We start from the raw sequence: 12,177 nt of genomic DNA, 5'->3' as shown, positions 1-12,177 counted from the left end.
AGTAAGTCTTCTAAGACCTCTAAGTTGTCTTTCCCACGTCTGGTTCCAAGAGATTCTTAGGCTCTATAAATATGTGCCCAAACAGATTTTTTTAACTTGGGTTCTGAATAATTGCAACACTAATCTAATAAATACTTGTTTCTCTATTTTTGTGATCAACTTTGTTTTTTTAAATATATTCTTAAATGTATCCTTCACCATCTATTGAAAATTGTTTAATATGTTCTAATTGACGTAATTAAATCTATCAATAGCATGCATACATCTGTTCAAAGTTGGACCTTGCTAATATTATTCTATCCCTCCCCCCTCCTTTTCAAGCCATTGCTGCAACATTTTCTTGTAACCAGAAACAATACAGTGTCGTCCAGATAAATCATTCAACAGACAAGGTAATTGCTTTCGAGGAGATGAAAGATAAACAATTAATTTACTTTTTCACTCCATTAGTGATACATGTAGGTTTTCTTTTGTACTTATAAAAAAAAAGTATTTTCTTATACATGTAGAGTTGTAGTTTTGCTGCTTCATATGATTTGATGAATTTATTATATCTAACATGTGTTTTCTCTATTATTCTTGATATATTCCCAATGGGTTTAGGTTGAATTCTGCCTCTTTTAACTTCAGCTTCTCCCATCATCGAAAATTACATATTAATTAGGTTGAATTCTCATTAAGATAATGGATAAAAGTATTTATTTATTCTGCCTCTTTTAACTTTAGGTTCTCCCATCATCGAAAATTTCATATTAATTAGGTTGAATTCTCATTAAGATAATGGATAAAAGTATTTATTTATTCATTTATTCTGTTTTATAGAAATCAATATAGAATGTCATCATCATCAATATCTTCTACATCATTTGGAAAACGTCCTTTGGGACAACCATTTTACTTCTGTAAGGAGGAAGCTACATTGAGATACTCAAATACTGCAAGAAATCCAGTACGACCCTTCTTAGAGTGTCAAAAATACAACACAGAGGTAACTACTTCATTTTTACATCTAACATTTTTAAATTATAGAAATGAATATAATTTGTTGTACATCTAACTCTTTTTTTACGGATATAATTACAGAGATTACCATATTGTAAGTTTTTCATGTGGGCAGATAGTAATCAAGAATTTAAGGCCCAACTTAGAGAAAAAAATAATGAATTGTTAAGGAAGGAGAAAGAGCTCGAGCAGATACTCGACGATGTTGAAAAGACGAAGACTGAGCTCCGTAAGAGAGCGGATGAAATCAAGAAGAGAGAGATGGTGGTAACCAATAGAGAGATGGTGCTCTTGAAGCGCGAAACTAAAATAAAGCGTTCACACACAATACTTCGGGTGTATTGAACTTTTTCATTTGTAGTTGTGTGTTGGTTGGTAGTATGTAAGTAATTGGTGCTAACTTGTAACTTGTATTTAGTATGTAAGTTGTAACTTCTTAGATTGGTGCTAACTTGTAACTTGTAAAATTCCAGGACTTTTTGTATATATTAACCTGTAAATTTTATTGACTACATGTATTTAGTGTATCCTTTTCTATTCCCATAGAATTTTTGTGAATGGATTATTTTGAGATGACTAGAGCAGGTTGGCACTTGGCATTTTGACAAGTAGGTTGCACCAGATACCATTGGTGCATAGAACTTCAATAGAAAGAGCCCATGCTACGTAATGTGAAAGGCAAACAATATGAGAGGAAGAAATGTAATATTTTTAGCAATTTATGATTATTATTTGTTACTTTTTCAAGCAGGGACTGGATCCATGCTACGTAATGTGAGAGCCATTCAACATATATTTTTTGTCCCCGTATAATACCTGCTTCATTTTTGCTACACAGGAAGGTATATTGCAACACACTTCCTATATATTCAGAACCCAAGTATATGCCACGGATGAAATCATCACTCCATCAACTTCATTTACCAATTGCACCCACACTTGCTTGAGGGGTTGAGAATCACCAAACAGAGTTGAACACCTCTTCTCTGAGACAGAAGATGTCGAAAATGCTCAAACCAGAAGGTGTCGAAACTGCTCAAACCAGAAATAGAAGGTGCCGACAACACCAACCCAAAAAGAGAAGATCGAAAACAAGGAAGCTTGCTCTTGAACGTGATATCATAAATGGCGTACGTGCTTCAGACTATAAGAAAACAAATAAATCCATATACATCAATATGAAGAGCATAGCATGGATACCACGTAAATGCCAAAAAAGGGAGTTCGGCCTATACCTAAAATGGATTAACAGACACTGCTCTTTCCCCTATGATCGAGTTAACAGTTGGTGACCTACTACTCCAACCAAGTATAGATAAACAATCAGCAAGTGGTCCACTGAACAAGCTTTAGGTTAAAAAAAACTACAAAATAAAAACTACAATGGGAAAAAATGCTTGCATAATAATAAAAATCTTTTAGGTTCTAAACTTGATGAAAGTACAAAAGTAAACAATCAAACCTGGCTAGTTGCCCTCCTCTGTCTAAGCCCACTGTAGAATTAATCTTCTTGCAACTCCTCATTGTTTGTCCCCACATCAATACATTCATTTCCACAAACAATAATTCTATTCCAAACAAAGTCTACACAAAATAAGTCGTTGGATTACACTCATCCAACAAAACAATACATTAAATCCACAAAAAATACGTTAAATCTACAAAAGTCCTTGAATATAACTTTGTACCACAAAAACTCCAATCCATACATCCATTCCCAATAAAATACATTAAATACATAAAACATAAATAAATGGGAAGATAGGTTTTGAATCATATCATTGGAGCGGTTGTGATCTATCCCACCCCAAGTCCACCGATTGTGATCCATCCAACCTAATTTGCATCTGCAATAGATTAAATATCAAACTTCTTTTCATGTCGATATTAGCATTTAAATATAAAAACTCTTGAGATATACTTACACTTTCTTGACTTGGAATCAATGTTCCTCGGATTTGGGTTCCACTAATGTCAAAGGTTGTGCTTTCCTGGAATAGCCTGGTGAGAAATACTGGTAAAAATATAGCCAAAATTGGAATATAAATATAAATATGTACTTATTAATATACCTGCTGTCCAACATTGGATGTATCCATCTCTGAATGGAAAAATAAAGGTCTCCGTGTGTCCACGCATGGTGTATCTCCTCCATCCCGCTAATAATCAAGTAACAAATATAAACACAGAGTACTCATATTTGTATTTATAAAATATTAAAAAAAAAGTCATATATTAAATTCGATCCACCTCTTTGCATTTTCCTGATGCTTTTTTCGCTTTGATTTTTCGCATGTCTTTCTCCATCCTGGATGTTCTTCTCAGTGATGGGGGTCTGCCTTTCCCTCGCACAACATGTGGACTGAGTACTTTCTTAGAAGTACCAATTGTAGTAGTGTCATTTACCGTACAACCAACATTGGAACCTGTTTGGGTAATCGATGGGTGTTGTTGGTTGGCACGATACAACTTCATCATTGCATACAACTTAGTCTTCGCATCCTCAGTATGCTCTTTCGAACTCGCTGCATGCATCAGTAATCATCTCATAACAGATATTCAACAGCTCTGAATATCTATTAGAATCTGCTTGTTGTTCTCCTGCATCATAACTACTGCGGATTAATGTGTATCGCCTTTTGATATCCTTCTTCCATCGATCTAAAATGTACCTATCTGGCAAAATTTTTATCTTGTTACATTTGAACACGGCCAAAATGTGCCGACACAATATCCCTCTCATCTGGAATAATCCACAAGAACAATTTGCAACTGTATCCCCCTCACTAAAGTTCACAGAATGTGTAACCAGTTTAGTGAACTCTTCGAAACGAACTTCATCCTCTACCAGATAGGATTTTGCCGTACCATCACTCTTATTTAACTTTGGATTCATATCGATGATGCCTGTAATTTGAAGCTGAACTTCTTTGAATTTAGTATTGGTGTACAAATCTTGGAACCTCTTCTCAATTGGAGATCTAGAAATACAGGGAATCGTGACACTAAACGAGTGGAAGTCTGCGGCATTTTCATTCTCAATCTTTATTTTCAACGTGTTTTCAAACTGGTCAACAAACTCTTTTAGGTTCATCTTAGCATGAACATACCCGTCAAAAAAGGCATTCATGCTCTCACTTCGTTGCGTTGTACTCATTCCAACCCAAAAGTACTCTTTTAAAAATGTTGTAACCCAATGCTCACGCTCAGCATATAAACTTTGCAACCACACATTCTCATGCAAATTGTACTTGACATTTAACTGATCCCAACACCTCTCAAACTCTTCAATATTTTGGGTGTCATACACACACTTCATTAATGCATTCTTCATCCCAGTTTTATAGGAAGCATAGGAGCCAAATTTTTCGAGGACTTTCTTCAAGATATGCCACAGGAAAAATCTATGTCGGGTCTCTGGGAAATCAATAGCTATTGCATTTTTCATCGCTCTATCTTGATCAGTGATAATTGATTTCGGAGCTATGTCATCCATACACTGCAACCAAGTCTTGAATAACCACACAAAGGGTATCCTTACTAGAAATCAAGCCTGCTCCCAACAAAATTGACTGACCATGGTAGTTTACACCAACAAATGGTGCAAACGGCATCCCATATCTATTTTTCAGGTATGTGGTGTTGAATGTGACCACATCACCGAAATATTGGTACGCAGCTCTACTACAGGGGTCTGCCCAAAAGACATTTCTTAACCTCCTATCATCATCTAGATCCATCAACGCAAAGAATCCATAATTTGTGTACTGCATTCTACAAAAATACTCTCGAAGAGCACTAGCACCACCAGCGTCAAGTCGTAGATGTCTTGCCTTATCGATATAATTACAACAATCTTTTTCTAAAAATGGAAGGTTCTCAAATCCGCCCACGCCAACAACAAGAGATCCAAAGCTCTTATTCATTCGGATGCCACCTAAATCATTTGTATCTAAGACTCTTTTTACGGAGTCACTCACTTCTCTATTACATCGAAAGAAGCGAGATTTCTTTAGACTCAGGCCGTGGTTATGGATATTATGAACTGTAGTCAACCGAAGCTTTGCATAAGATTTTAAGGCATTAATCTTTGCCTTACATTTTGTCTTTCCTGTCAGGCGTGGGTTGGCGACATTGAAAGTCCTATTACGGGCCTTCCCACCATGAGCACAAGCAAGGGTGACATACCTAACTGTCTCATCTTCTCCCATCTCAGTCCTTTTTGTCATCACCCCAAACCCGCACTTCTTAGCATATTGCTTATAATAACTCATTAAATCTTAAAAAGAATTAAACTCCATTCCCGACTTTGGCTCCTCAATCATGTCATCACCATCCATTTTAACATTTTGAGATGTCCCCGCACTGCCATCCTCAGTTTCCTCTGGAAGTGGTCTATCCTCATTACTTTCCTCCACTCTAGCGAATGTACATTGTGCTTCAGTTTCCCCACCCTGGGTTTATTATCCTCTGAATCAACTATTCTACTCGTAGCAGAGCTTGTATTGATGAGAGGAGTCGGAGGAGATATGGCATGTGGAAATGGGTAACCAGCATTTTGCAAAAGACAAAGAAATATGCAATTAAACTCCTGAATTGGAAAAACGAACTTATAAAAATAAATAATAACATATAATCACCATTTGTATGTTGATTGGATATTTTTGTCCATCAGGATATGGCATAAATCCCGGTGGCCACGCAGGCACTTATCCATCGTAACCGTGCATATGATTTGGGATGTTTTGACAAGTTGATGGTATGTCCTAACATGTTATTGGATTTGTGTTATTGATGTATTTTAAAAATAAATATCAAGTCAATACATTCAAATGTTATTGATAGATTAAATTATATAACATACCGCGAATGAAAAATTTGAGTTGGATGGTGTTGGCGTGGATGGGTGTTCTTTACCGTTTCCCATGCTGAGAGGGAGCTAAAAGCAAATACTGAATCTAAGAAGTAAAAATGCAAATAATGGAGCTCAAATATATGGGCTATAGATATTCCTCTATACAAGTATAGAATATGTAGAAACAACTCACAAATTGGCAGTTTATTAGCAGGCCTATGACCATAAAGATTCATCATTGTCCATCATATACTATGCACTTGTTTAATTAATTTACAACCAAATAGTTGTCTAAATAGGAGAACTCTTGCTTAATCTACGATTGATTTTTCTGTTTTTCTGCTTTTCAACAACAATAAAACTTGTCCAATAATAATTCAAGCATGTTGAAATGATCTGAAGAAATCTGATGTGAATGCTTTCCCATTCTTTGTTTCGCACTTTGGTTTCACTCCCACCCACTCCCACACAGAACTGGAAACGCACACAGAAAGATAGTGATATTAAAGCCAATAAAAATGTGTAACTACATCAAATGAGAAATTCAAAGAAAACAAACTACACTGACAATCAACAGTTAGCTTCCAACTACATCTACCACTTTTTAGATTTCTCAGCAACCAAGCAAAACAAAAAAATCACGATGCTGAACGAATGTGGGAACATAAAAGACAATTTTAGATCAGCAAATGAAGAATAATAATGAAAACGAAAAAGAAAAAGACAGACCATGGTGGATAGAATAGTTGCCTGTGTCTAGCTTGAAATTTGTCGGAGATCTGCAGGCAGCTTTTGTGGGAATCGATTTGCTCGAACTCGCAGTCTCCAGTAACCCAATGTTGGTACAAATCTCACGCTGGATAGTAAGTTACCTTTTGAGGTCGGGAAAAGATGAAGCTCGACACTTCGGGCCCAGATGAGAGGAGAAGACGGAACTTGGGAGCTCGGGATTCTACAACTTGGGCACAAAGCGACCGTCGTTACTGATGAAGCAGGCTCAAGAAGAAGAATCTGTAGGCTCAACGAGGGGCAAGACGACGAGGGAGAGAGACGGACGAAGCTGGGAGAGAGACGGACGAAGCTTCTGTAAATCCAAAACAGAGAAGACGAGGGAGAGAGATAGACGAATAATGTATGCATTTTGCGTTTTGCGTTTGCGTTTTGGGTTTCCCGCTTGTGATTTCGTTCAGCCGCGGGGCCGCGCCGGGGACGCACCCTAGTTGCCCATAGAATTTCTGTAAAAATATATACTTTATCTTATGATTTCGTTCCTTCATTTTTGGTCATGTATTTTATTTAACTTTTAAATTTTTTAATTTTAATGATTAAAAAACTAATTATTAATAAATTAATGTATTTTTTAAATTTTTAAAAAATTGAGAAATATTTTAAAAATATTTATATAAATATGCTCAAACAAGTCCAGTTGGCAGCAGTCAATTAGCATTTTCCTGTATTGAACGTCTTTGTCAAAGACCTTAGAGCACTCTCGTTAGATTAGCCAAAGTTAAATGACATTTTTTATGAATGTAAGAAAAATTTGATTTTTAGCTATTCCATTCACATAAATTTTCACATTAAAATAGCTATTTTTTCATTATATAATAATAAAATAATATAAGATGAATTTGATTTTAGTTACTCACGTCAAATCTTCACATTAGATTATACATTTATTCATTATATCGTAATGAATAACTAATAATTTCAAAAATATTTAATTTTTTTAATTATTAATTTATTTTATTTTATCATATTTTACTATTCTTCCTATTATATATTAATTAATAATTATATTCTTATTAAATTAATATATCAATTATGATAAAATATATGATAGAAAGAGAGAGAAAGAAATAATTAATAAAATATATATTTATGTATATACAGTAACTTTTGAATTTGAAAATTTTTTTGAAAATTACCGTAACTAAATTTTAAATATTTAAAATTTGGCTAATCTAATGTAAATATATTTTACTCTTTAATAATTAAATATTGATTAAATTTAACTTTTAATCAATGAGAATGCTCTAAAAATTAAAAACCGCACCTAAAGTTGAGGCAGGTAGACCTTTCTCATTGATGTCGTTGAGATTGCCCCGTTTTTAAATTTATGATTTTGATTTCCTCAACTACAACCGCAGACAAAAACAAAGAGCAAAATAATAACAATCAAGCTAGCTCGCTGTCTTGTTGGAAGAACCATGTAATTTCCTTCTAAACAGTTATTGCTTCTCTCTCTCCTTTTCCAAATATGCGTTTCCCTAGACACCATAACGCCGGACGAGCCTCTTAAAGACGGTGACATCCTCGTCTCCCACAGAGAAACGTTTGCACTTGGGTTTTTCAGTCCTGTAAACTCTAGCCGTCGCTACGTCGGGATTTGGTATAACAAAGTGCCAGTGAAAACGGTTGTTTGGGTCGCTAACAAAGACGACCCTCTCGAAGACACTGCCGGTATACTCTTCATCGACGGTCATGGAAACCTCGTCATCACCGAGACGAACCGAAGCATCCCTATCTGGTCTACCAACGCTTCTGTTGTCTCCGCAAACCATTCCATGGCTAGGCTGTTGGACACCGGGAACCTCGTTTTGGTTCATCCAGAAACCCTGAGCTTTATATGGCAGAGCTTTGACTTTCCGACCGACACTTTGCTTCCGTTTATGAAACTAGGGCTCGAACGCCGTACTGGGCTGAACCGGCAACTGCACCTATGCGATTGATCCAACCGGGTATCCACAGCTGTTCTTATACGAGGGTGGGACTCCTTTGTGGCAGGGCGGATCTTGGACCGGACAAAGATGGATCGCCGTACCCGAAATGACACAGAATTTCATCTTCAACGTCAGCTACGTGCAAAATCAAGATGAGATCACAATTGAATACGGTGTCACTGTACCTAACGTTTTCACTAGAATGATGGTGGAGGAACCTGGGGTCGTGAAGCGGTCTGCTTGGCACGAGACCAGGTGGGTCGAGTTTTGGTCCGTCCCGAAAGAGAAGTGCGATAAGCCGATAATTACCAAGAATGCGGTCCAAATAGTTACTGTGACCCGAACAACCTAGAAAAGTTCGAGTGCACGCGCTTGCCCCGGTTCGAACCCAAGTCGGCCCGTGATTGGTTCCTGAGAGATGGGTCGGGCGGGTGCGTGAGGAATCAAGGAGTGTTCACGTGCAACAGCGGAGAAGGGTTCGGGAATCGTGCACGCGTAAAGGTGCCGGATACCTCGATAGCACGTGCAAACATGAGACTGTCGTTGAAAGCGCAGAGCAAGAGTGCTTAAAGAATTGTACTTGTACGGCATACACCATTGCAAACGAGACAAAAGGAGGGATTGGGTGCCTTACATGGCACGGCAACTTGGTGGACACGAGAGTTTATTCCAATGGAGGACCTACGTGTGGATGCAGCTACTTTAGGTACTCCAGTTTTATTACTTTTTTTATTTTATCACTTAAAACAAGATCACGTTTCAAGCTGCATTTGATTTTCAGATTGATATAAATTCAATCTAATTTTAAATTGAGCCTAATATCTAAATATTAAAATTTTAAATTATTAAATTCATCTCAATTAAAAATTTTTTTACATGTGAGACTCATAATATTTTTGATTTTAACACATCTTTATACGTGAGATCTACAACATTTTTCAACTTCTCATAAAAAGTATTAAACTCATCTTAACATCTAAACACACTTTAAAATCAATTTAGATAGATCACACATAACTTTCTTCACTATTCAATTAACTACTATTAATGTAGAATTGAACTCAACTGTATTCAGCTCAACATCTAAACGTAGCCTTAAGATCCTATTTTTACAATTCAACTCATCATTACAATTTTTTTAAATTTTCACATAAAATAAAATAAATAATTCAACTTTTTTAAATCTTAAAATAAAACTAATATTAAAAAAAATATTCTAATAATATTTTATTTAATATTTTAACTTTAATCTCAACTCATCTTATCTCATTTTATCTCATCTGTGAAAATAAATGAGAAAGTCGGAGAAGATTCAAGTTCATGAATCACATATAAAGATTGAGTTTGCCACTTTTTATTTATTTATTTTCTATTATTATTATTATTATTATTTTTATGCTTAGCTCAATTTGCAAAGAAGAATGGTCTTCTTCAGAATAAGGGAAAGCTAACGATTCTTGTGGTTTCTGTTGTTGTAATGCTTCTTATTGTGGCTTCCATTGTGTACTAGTTCATAATGAGGAAGATAAAGGATAAGTAAAACATGATTTTTAAAGCGGGTTCTTCGTTTCTTTTGCACTTTGAGAATTTCTATCTACGTTTGACGACAAATAAAAGACAAAACAAGTATATTTTTAGCATTACCTCCACTGGAGCAAGATTTGAAGAATCTTCAACTAGAAGGGAGCTCGCTTGAAGTATGAGAAACTCAGATTTACAATTCTTTGAACTAAGTAAGATAGTTGCAGCCATGGATAACTTCTCTATTTCTAACAAGCTAGGAGAATGTGGTTTTGGATCAGTGTATAAGGTAATCTCTTTGAAATTCAATTCATATGTATGCAATGCATCAGTAATTCCATTCTGAATGTTGATCAATGTTGAAATTGTTGTTTGCTTTCAGGGTTACTTATACAAGGGAAAGGAAATAGCAGTAAAAAGACTATCAAAGTACTCAGGACAAGGGATAGAAGAGTTCAAGAATGAAGTTGCAATCATTGCTAAACTTCAACATAGAAACCTTGTGAGAATTCTTGGTTATTGCGTTCAGGAAGAAGAAAAGATGTTAATCTATGAGTACTTGCCAAACAGAAGCTTGGAAACTTTCATTTTTGGTATGTCTTCTTTTCACATAAGCTTCTCTTCTAGTGTTCAGCATTACCTACCAAGCTTGGACACTTTCATTTTTGGTATGTCGTCTTCTTTTCACATAAGCTTCTTCTTGCTTCTTCTAGCGTTTAGCAAATCATTTAAAGATTTGATCTTTTCATTTAGATGAAACAAAAAGGTCATTGTTAGATTGGGGCAAATGCTTTGAGATTATTTGTGGGATTGCTCGAGGGATCCTATATCTAACTCAAGACTCAAGATTAAGGATTATCCTTAGAGATCTAAAGGCCATCAATGTTCTACTTGACAATGCAATGCATCCAAAAATTGCAGATTTTGGTATGGCTAGAATTGTTGGAGGGGAGTCAGGGGACCAAATTGAAGCAAATACAAATCGTGTAGTTGGAACATAGTAAGTGTGCTAGAAATTAAGGATACATTTATAGTACAAATCAATTTCCTTTTTAAGCAAAACATTAATTATATCATTTTAGTTCTGTGATAATTTTATTATGGTGTTGCAGTGGTTATATGTCTCTAGAGTACGCAATGCATGGACAATTTTCAGTGAAGTCAGATGTATACAGCTTTGGGGTTTTGCTACTGGAGATTATTTCTGGCAAAAGGAATAGAAAGAAGGCAAAGAAGGTTTGGGAGTTATGGAAAGAACGCAAAGCCATGGAAATAGTTGATTCATCACTAGTTGACAAAACCCATGATAATGAAGTTGCAAGATGCATTCAAATTGGGCTTTTGTGCTTGCAAGAATATGCAACAAATCGACCAAACATGTCAGCAGTTGTTGCAATGTTGGGTAATGACACACCTTTTCCTTCTCCACAACAACCTGCATTTGTTTTGAAGGGTAGTAGCCATGAGAAAGACACATCAACTAGCGAATAAGCCATTTCTGTCAATGAAGTAATAGTTTCTTTGATTCACGGTCGTCAAAAGTCAAATTTTGTTCGGTGTAATGTATTGATATGAAGTTAGTGTTAGTAGGGTCTTTTCTTTCAAAAAAGAAAATGTAAGCACTAAAATAGAAGAAAATCTCTTAACTGTAAAAGTTGTGCATATCAATCTATATATACTTAGAATTTATTTTGGATATCTAAAAAAATATTCAAATCAAAGTAAAATCGGCTGTCCTGTAATTTTTGTTCCAACCAAACTCGAGCTAACTTCCTAACACATATTAAGTCTACCCAACTTTCAATTTGGTCAATTTCATTACTTTCTATTATCCATTCTCGAACCAAATTCTATTCCAACTCAACTATAATTAATTACAATTTAATTGGACTAAGTTTTGTTATTAGAAAATGGCTAATACAATAACTTTTACATTAATAGAAAGAGCACTGGAACTCAAAACAAGATTGACAAATAAGGTGGAAGAACAACATGATATAAGAGATGATCCTAAAGTATGGAATATACAATTAATCTTGCAATAAACTCTACTATTGCAAGTATTATACCTTTCAAACT

The 12,177-nt window shown here is 35.4% G+C and overlaps 2 protein-coding genes across 2 annotated transcripts; one reads left to right on the top strand and one right to left on the bottom strand.

Moving 5' to 3' along the window:
• Nucleotides 1-4,490: 4,490 nt before the first annotated feature.
• On the bottom strand, nucleotides 4,491-5,276 carry LOC121265760 (protein FAR1-RELATED SEQUENCE 5-like). The gene has a single exon (XM_041169435.1). It carries the CDS (start codon nucleotides 5,274-5,276, stop codon nucleotides 4,491-4,493), a length of 786 nt encoding a protein of 261 aa, XP_041025369.1.
• Nucleotides 5,277-6,843: 1,567 nt separating this feature from the next.
• Nucleotides 6,844-11,589, top strand: LOC121265759 (G-type lectin S-receptor-like serine/threonine-protein kinase At1g11410). The gene is given in 9 exon segments (XM_041169434.1): nucleotides 6,844-6,870; nucleotides 8,086-8,558; nucleotides 8,560-8,875; nucleotides 8,878-9,124; nucleotides 9,127-9,283; nucleotides 10,312-10,387; nucleotides 10,481-10,691; nucleotides 10,852-11,098; nucleotides 11,211-11,589. Coding segments are annotated over 9 exon segments (2,133 nt in total).
• The last annotated feature ends 588 nt before the right edge of the window (nucleotides 11,590-12,177 follow it).

The sequence above is a fragment of the Juglans microcarpa x Juglans regia genome, chromosome 5D (assembly GCF_004785595.1).
Source record: "Juglans microcarpa x Juglans regia isolate MS1-56 chromosome 5D, Jm3101_v1.0, whole genome shotgun sequence".
Classification (NCBI taxonomy): Eukaryota; Viridiplantae; Streptophyta; class Magnoliopsida; order Fagales; family Juglandaceae; genus Juglans; species Juglans microcarpa x Juglans regia.
This window is presented reverse-complemented; position numbering and strand designations above follow the sequence as displayed.

Bases quoted from the DNA above. Each gene is read 5' to 3' on its own strand.
- LOC121265760 (XM_041169435.1), bottom strand. From the start codon at position 5,276: ATGAGTTATTATAAGCAATATGCTAAGAAGTGCGGGTTTGGGGTGATG.